This window comes from Zerene cesonia, chromosome 10 (assembly GCF_012273895.1).
Source record: "Zerene cesonia ecotype Mississippi chromosome 10, Zerene_cesonia_1.1, whole genome shotgun sequence".
In the NCBI taxonomy this organism is placed as follows: domain Eukaryota; kingdom Metazoa; phylum Arthropoda; class Insecta; order Lepidoptera; family Pieridae; genus Zerene; species Zerene cesonia.
The window spans coordinates 7,463,403-7,471,738 of record NC_052111.1 but is presented as its reverse complement, the minus strand read 5'-3'; the positions used below and the strand labels follow the sequence as shown (position 1 = coordinate 7,471,738).

The 8,336-nt window shown below is 34.4% G+C and overlaps 1 protein-coding gene across 1 annotated transcript in view; it reads right to left on the bottom strand.

Annotated features, from left to right (window-relative positions):
* Positions 1-7,198, bottom strand: part of LOC119829705 (syndecan) — a 235,024-nt gene extending 227,826 nt beyond the window's left edge. The window contains exon 1 of the mRNA XM_038352344.1: positions 6,947-7,198. Coding sequence (XP_038208272.1) covers positions 6,947-7,012 — 66 coding nt within the window. The 5' untranslated portion in view covers positions 7,013-7,198. The remainder of the gene's footprint in view (positions 1-6,946) is intronic.
* Between the last annotated feature and the right edge of the window lie 1,138 nt (positions 7,199-8,336).

The window sequence follows — 8,336 nt, the reverse complement described above, 5'->3', positions numbered from 1 at the left end:
TATATTACCTATTATAGTCCATATTACCTACACTATAAATCCCTTCAGAGTTAACATCCTGATAAAGAAATAAATATTCAGACCTTTCACCAAAAACAATACATTTAAGTAGGGATTGAAATACCGTTCTTTCAATTGTGTTTGTGATTAAAAAAAACCTGAAATACCAAAAACAGCAGGTTCAATTGAATTCCTTTTTGTTATAACCATTGCCAGTCAGACTCCAATAGGGTAAGTACACTCGTGGATAGTTCAGTTCGCAGTGCCAAAAGAGAATTCGAAGGACCAGGATCGAGATTAGACTCGCAATAAAAACAAACAATGGCGCGTTAGTATTAGCGACGTGCTATACATCTTTAGCTGTCTATAATAAATCGCATCACGCTAATTGCCGCTATAAATCCAATAAGCGCTGCAAATTAATTCATTCCGCTGGACAAATCGTTTACGTTTGTACACGTTGCAAATCCCATCGTACTAAACAATTAAAGTTCACGGCTTTTTAACTCCCGCCTCTTCAATAGACAGTCGAGTTTCTCTCGAGTTTTGCGCTAACGTGTTTATTTTCCATCAATGTTCTTAAATATTTGTTGAAGATCCCTTTGCTGTGTTTCTAACTCGGTTCCGATGAACGCTTCTGTTTTTTTTTCTAAGTTTAATTGGTTTACCGCTATTTCATCAACGTCAGCTATTTTCAGCTTCGATGGATTCTTTTTAATATTGCCGACATGTGATAGGTAGGTTTTTCTTATAAACAATTAATAATAACTAAGTAAATTATTTTCATTATGATTTTCATAAAAAATACATCATTTTATTACCCTATACTCATTTGCAACTACTTTTATAATCAACAGTATATGTGCATTTATATACTTAATAAAAAAATAGAAATTCGGTAAAACATATAATTAAATATAGAAAATAAGTACTTCATATCGAATAGCGCACTTTTAATAACCCTCTTGTGAACTGTCCCATGCAATATTTAATTTAATTTTAAACTTCATCTGCACAAAAGAAACATCATTAAAATTTTCAAGACAGTCTGCAAACTTTCTAGAAGGTACCTCCTATTTAAGATATTATAAATGCTAATAATTTATAGAAACAATTTGGGTTAGGAGCAAATGTTTGATTTATCTTGAAAAGTAATTTCGTTAGAACAGTCTAGAATTAATTAGGATCTAGGTAACGTTGCTGTACCTACGCTAGCGCGAAACCTAATTAATTATTATTTTCTAAGGGCTCTGTAGTCAATCAAATACATGGAAATGGTATTATGAACTATATATATTTATCGTTGAAAATAATCTGGATTGATGAATATTCTAGATTGTGTTGCGAATACGTACGTATATTTCGAAGCGTTTTATCTTAAATCCTACTATCCTATCCTACTTCCTACTTATATTATAAATGCCAAAGTTTATAAGGATGTGTGTGTGTTTGTTGCTCTTTCACGCAAAAACGACTGAACCGATTGCAATGAAATTTGGTACGTAGATAGCTGGACAACTGGAATAACACATAGGCAACATTTTATCCCGATATTCCTACGGGATATGGACTTACGCGGGTGAAACCGCGGGGCGCAGCTATTTAATAATAAACGTAACTTATGCGATTGTTGCATGTATAATAAAAGAAACAATTCTCAAAAGTATTTTATAACCTTATTTAGGTAAGAGAGAAAGCGAACAGAGGATAGGCAGTGAAAATTGGAAAAGACAGTGACGGCCCGCAATTTAAATTAAGTTTCGTATTTTTTGCGGAAAATGTTTTGGCGAAAATGTTTTATTATATGAGAATAGACGCATAAAAATTTTACGTGGCTTTATACCATATAAGAGACTTTCAATGTAATTGTATCTTAATATTATAACGTCATTTAAGCGACGGGACAAAGCTTTAAGGTTTTCCTTACCCTTTCCAGTTCATTCCTTTGTTCCCTTCGTCAATCCTCTCCTTTTCCTTTATCACTTTAACGCGGGCGCATTTGCAGCAGTTACTTCTGCTAATGTTCATGGGCGGTGATCGCTTACTATCAGAAAACCATCTCCAACACTTCCCATTTCATTTTACATTTTAGCAGTGGTGGCTCAGTGGTGAGAACCTCGGACTTCAAAATCGATAGGTCGGGGTTCGAGACCGGGTGAGCGTGCAGGAAATAAATTGATTTTTCAATTTATCGGCACATGTGGATAACATCACTACTGCTTAAAACGGGAAGAAAAACATCGTGAGGAAACCGGCATGTCCAAGAATCAAAAGTTAGACGACATGTGACATCTGCCAACCCGCACTTCGCCATCGTAGTGGATTATGGCCTGAATCCTTGCAGTGGGAAGGCCTGTGTCCCAGCAGTGGGAACATATATGGGATGATGATGATGATGATGATGATGATGATGATATACATTTAAAAACAAAAAAAATAAATAAAAAAACAGGTACAAAACTAATTCCACTACTTAATTGTAAACGTTTCATATGCTCCAATACAAATACATTACAATATAATCTGTTCACAAAATGAATAAAAACGAAACAAAACAAGTCTCGTTGCACAAACATTTTGACAGTTACTTGTGCTTGCTTGTTCTGGTCAAGAGCTAGCGTGCCAACAATGGGACTTGCCTATTTTCACACGTTGGCCCTGGTGACGTCATATGGTATGTATATGTCGCTGTAAGACTGCAAAATCCGTTAGATTTCAGTCAACTCACTAAATTATTAATTTCGCATGTTTTTAATCCTAAAACTGACCTGATGCATCATATCGAATGAACATTGCATAATTTTACGGAAGCACATCGATAGACTGTAATCTACCGAAAATAATGCACTAAATTGCAAGCAGTTTCATAATTTTTCGATAGATAACGATCTCACGGAATAGTGGGATCTATATCCCACTATTTTGTAATCTGACAGTGTTTATAATTTAATGGTGACATACTATAAACATACGTTCATGGTTGATAGCAGGAAACTTGCTGTCAACGTCGCGGTGCTATCATTTGTTTCACTGATGAATCTTTTATATATATAAAATTCTCGTGTCACAGTTTTCGTTGCCATACTCCTCCGAAACGGCTTGACCGATTCCTCTGAAATTTGGTAAGCATATTGGGTAGGTCTGAGAATCGGCCAACATCTATTTTTTATCCCGATATTCCTACGGGATACGGACTTACGCGGGTGAAACCGCGGGGCGCAGCTAGTTTTTTATAAAGATAAACGAGAAAATCTCTAAACGACACGAATTATTGTTTTATTCGTTATTTTTTATTAGTGTTCACATTTTTTACATTATTTCATTTTAACTTCTACTCAATCTTTGCCTATTATGCAACCTGATCTATTCGAAATCTCAGAAAACCGCTAACCACAGAGTAAGCATTAACATTCCATTTATTACGACACTATTACATATCCACTATAATTTATATAAAATATATATGCTGCTAATGTTTCAATTATACACTAGAAGGCGCAGGTTAACGCAGGCGCAGACATGGGACTCTGAATTTAAATGTTTATATTCCATAAAGAAACTCATTTTATAACTAGCAAGTAAAATTTTGTATTTTAGAGATATTTTTGACGAATTTGAATTACACAAGAAATCACAAACATACACAAGAAATACTAACAGCTACGTACCTCACAGCTACCGGCTCGAAAACTCCGCTGCATCCAGCAGTGCACTCCTAGCTTTTATTTAGTTCCACATAGGATAATTTTTTACCCAGACATATTTTGTTATCGCCCGGGACCTGGTTCGTTTTAAATTATTCCACTATGTAGGTCATTTTACGAGCCTTGGAAACAATTACGTAAATATTCAACGACATCTAAGAACACTTGCTCTACGTTATGCAAATAACCAATGAAAATAGTTTGTTTCATTAAAATATGGATTCAATAATTAGAAACTTAATGATACTTCAATATTGGAAAAAAATTAATTTGGAGTAATGACTGTGATTCTGTATTATTTGTAGTATGATTTATTTTTTCATAAAATAAATAGTTCTATGAACAGTTTAAATATAATAAATACTTAATTATACATCCTTATGTATATAAATAGAAATACAAGAGATAGAATCAACTAAATTAAAATGTAAGGAAATTATTGAATTGTCACCGTTCCTTGATAAGTGTGCAAAGAATAAAATCTGTCCGTTTAAAGTGGGTCAAATCGTAAAATGGTGTCGGTTACACGGAAACATACAGCTAAAGCTAATAAAAGCGTGTGAAATTTCATATATCCACTGTTTTATTCTGAAACCAGGAACATTTCTAATCCAAAAGATGTGTAAATTTATTGTAGTTTAAGTCATTACACATCCTATGACCCTCCGAGGACCACACCGATATCCATAATTACATGGATAATGTAAAATTAAATGACTTTCGTTCGCAAATCCCTAAGAGGAAGTGCTTTTGTTTATTTTCACCTCTCATTACGGACAGGAAGCGTGGTTACGAACGACCGATCAGTTTACCATCTTACTATCTTTGTTTATAAGCTAACAGATGGTTACTGTAAGTTGAGGATCAGTGACATGGTCGTGTTACGGTAGACTCCGTAACACGACCTTCAGAGAATTCAGAACCAGAACTTAATGGTAATAGTGATGATATTGCTACTGCATCTAATGTATTTCAATTGTTTTATTTGGACTCAATGCTCCATGGACGTTTTTTATGGGCTTATTTTTGCGAAAACAAAAGTAAAAAGTTAGAGAAATTGCAAGCGAAAGAGTAGAAGAAATTCGACTGCTGAGGTGGGACCACGGTTGGCCGAGAGTCATTGCCACGGTTCGGCAAAATGTTGTGGTTATTTTTTTCTATCCTTTAAAAAAATCTCAAATTGCAAGCGAGACAAAGAATAAGCTTACATGGGAGCAACATGAGAGATACAATGTTGTAATCGATCTATTCCAATCTTGTACAAACATAAAATTACTACTCATGAAACTAACATTAATATACGAGAAAACCTCACCAAGTTTAGTACTTTATTTGTCCATTGTTTGTATTGTTAGCTTGTTAATAAACAGCAAACATATAGTCTCAAAGAGTCGCATTGTTTAAAGTAAGCTCAATAAATCAAAGATGGACTAAGAACATAAATCAGACTTCCACTATCACGTGAGATAAGCGTTGCATAATACAGTTGGACAATACTGTGGTCACTGGACACTGTCTCGGAAAGGGGCTTTGTATAACATACTAGCTGTTGCCCGTAATGTCGCCTGCTTTAAAAATCAATATTCGTGGTACAAACTTTCATGACCTATTCTATCCCCTTGGGGATAGGATTTATTAAAATCCTTTCTTAGGGTATACAAACATCATAATGGTATTTGATCTTTGAATGATGATAACTTCGCAAGGAATAATGCATGGCAGTCTTGCTGCTTACGTAAAAATAAAATAGGTATTGTCAGGGGGGTTTCCGTCGCGTCTTAAAGCACTACTAATTTCAATGTGAGAAAAAGAGAAAGCTATATATAGGTCGTCTAACGCCATCACTTTCCCATACTGGAATGAGTACCTACTGCGTTAAGGAGTCACGGTAACCCCCAGAAAAAAAAACTCTTGGTAAATACTTACAGTTACTTATGTTGTATAAGTTTTTATGATATAATTGATTTTACAATATATTTAAAGACGACCAAACATTTTTATTTTTATGGCACAGCAAAGACACAATTTTAATAAGGTATTATATCTATATTTTCAAATATGCTTCTTTCCATAATTAATAAAAAAACAATTTTTATCTTATAAATATATTTTTTACCTTCATTAAATATTAATTTACTAACAATGATTTTAATGCTGCAATAGTGCAAAATTTTCTAATTCAAAATACACATCAAACTCACTTCGAAACATATCGTGTTTCATAATTAAATCTTTAAAAAGGTACATCGTAACTGCTGAATAAAATATAAACCTATAAACAGAGAGTTCGGTCAGTGGTTTAAGATATTGATTAAAGTTATATAAGTACTTACTCTGGTGAAGGAATCAATTATTCAACAAACCCATATGAAGACCGAAGTAAAGGTTACCTCGTGGATATTTTAGAGTGGTCACTGGTTCAATAATTTATATCAAATATTATACACTTTATTCTGATTCGTACATCCAAAACATAAGTTTCGATAAATTAAAAACCTTTTTTTTCTGAAACAGAACCGTAAGTATAATATTTTATACTTTATATCTTTGCTCCCTTGCCAACTACTCGAGAACTAGTGCAATGACCTTAGTAGTAAAAATTCTTAAAACATCGTCGTATCGTATTCTTTTATACTGATGCTATCTAGAGACATTATTAACTCTTACTCAGCTGAGTGCTTAGCATAATAAAGGCCACTCATAGTCAATAACACTCGTAAAGTTAAATTAGTTCCATAGTTAGATTATTCACATGTACCTACATCAGGTTTTGTGTATGTTTTGCTTCCCACTCCGGACCAGTATTTATTCGAGCTAAGATAGTACGCTTTCTCTGAACCCAAACGTGGGCGAAACATCGTGCTCTCATTCATAGCTTGGGTAATCATGTTTACACTCTGATGAGACGATAGTACGCGAACGTCCAACAAAAATAAATCGATGAAAACGCGGATAGATAACGATTGTTTACCTGACGATTACTACACGTTCAAGGTAACGTTATAAGTGGACGCTCTGTTCCGTTCTTCAAAGAATTTATACTTATGCATTAAAATGTCACAGTACGATTTGTTAGCAAAACTACAAACTACTTAACCGAACGCGCGTGTTGACATTGAAAGTTACGCAAGAACTTCATGTGTTTTTCTCGTGATTTTACATATCCTAATGACAATACCGGTCCCTAGGAATGAGCACCCGACAAAAAGCCGGAATGCCGTGTTTAAAGACGGTCCCCTTACCTCTGTCGCTCGAACATATCCTGCGAGGGCTACACAAGTCAGCCATACGTATATTCTCAACTGCATCACAACAACTTTGGAAACCTCGGTTACACCAACGTTGCACTACACTAATTGAACACAGAACAAAACAATTCGCTGTTATGTTATTCCACTAACACCATGCACACGGTCACAACAAGGCGAAAAGCGACATGCGTCTCCCTTTTGAGTTTATCGTAAACTGAGAGCCGCTTGGTGCTCGCTTCACGACGTAGCGTATTCGCGGCTAATTTCATTGATGTGGGCCTTCCCTTCAACGCTCGGTCGTCGGCCGTCGCTCGGTGGTCGATGAAGCTCTATTTCGCGTCACGCATTCCAATTTATTACATTCACTCTCACTGCGGTAATCAAGTTACATTTGTTCAGTACAAAAAGCATCTCTAGTTAACGGAATTACGGAGCTAATTCCCGGTTGTTAAATAGTACTAGCTACTTATATCTAAGGAATGGGCTTTGTCTAAATTTGTACAGGCCGAACAGAAATAATATTATTTTAAGGGGCGTCGACCGTCCAAAGGGCTATGCACTTATAAGTGGTCTTTATTCAATTGAAAAAAAAAAAAAACATTTCAAAAACATTTATTTTAAATAGTCCTGATTTCGACTCTGTTCCATAAACTTTCCCTGTTATTAGGTCTTTTAAGGAAGCAAGAGTCAAATACTAGTATAGTATCATGTTATCTGTGATACTAATTTAATGTAATTTTTTAAGATCTTCATAAAATAACATTTGATATCAAACTAAGTAACTTGCGGAACTACAATTAATAATTTCAACATTCCGATCTTCGTAGATCAAAAAATATGACAAGGTTACTTTATGTTTTTAGTTCGATTTGTCTTACTTATTATTATCCGTCTTCACATTAATTAAAGCAACCATCAATTATTTATTTCAGCGACATCTATAATAACAATAAACACTACATCCAAAGAATACAAAGTGGTACTAAAACTGCAAATGAAATTATAAGTTAGTTTGATAGCTTAGCGCGAGATGGCGTTGTATCATATTTATTTTTTCGACTGTATAACCACAGATATCATATCACACTGAGTAATGCTCAAATTTTTTAAAGTACCATGCGACAGATCTTAACATTTGTTTTAAAGACAGTTATTCAAGAGGAAGATTCACATATGTATACACACAAGTGCACCCATAAGAGGTTAAGGCGTGCCGCTTGTATTAAAAAAAAACACTTTAAATCTTCTCACATACCTTCTATAGCCAAAAAATAAAAAAATACATAGACAATTCACACAGATAAAAATTCGCCAACAAAGAATTATTTAAAACCTTCAACATCAATTTTCACTTATTCATGACCATAAATAAAACACACCA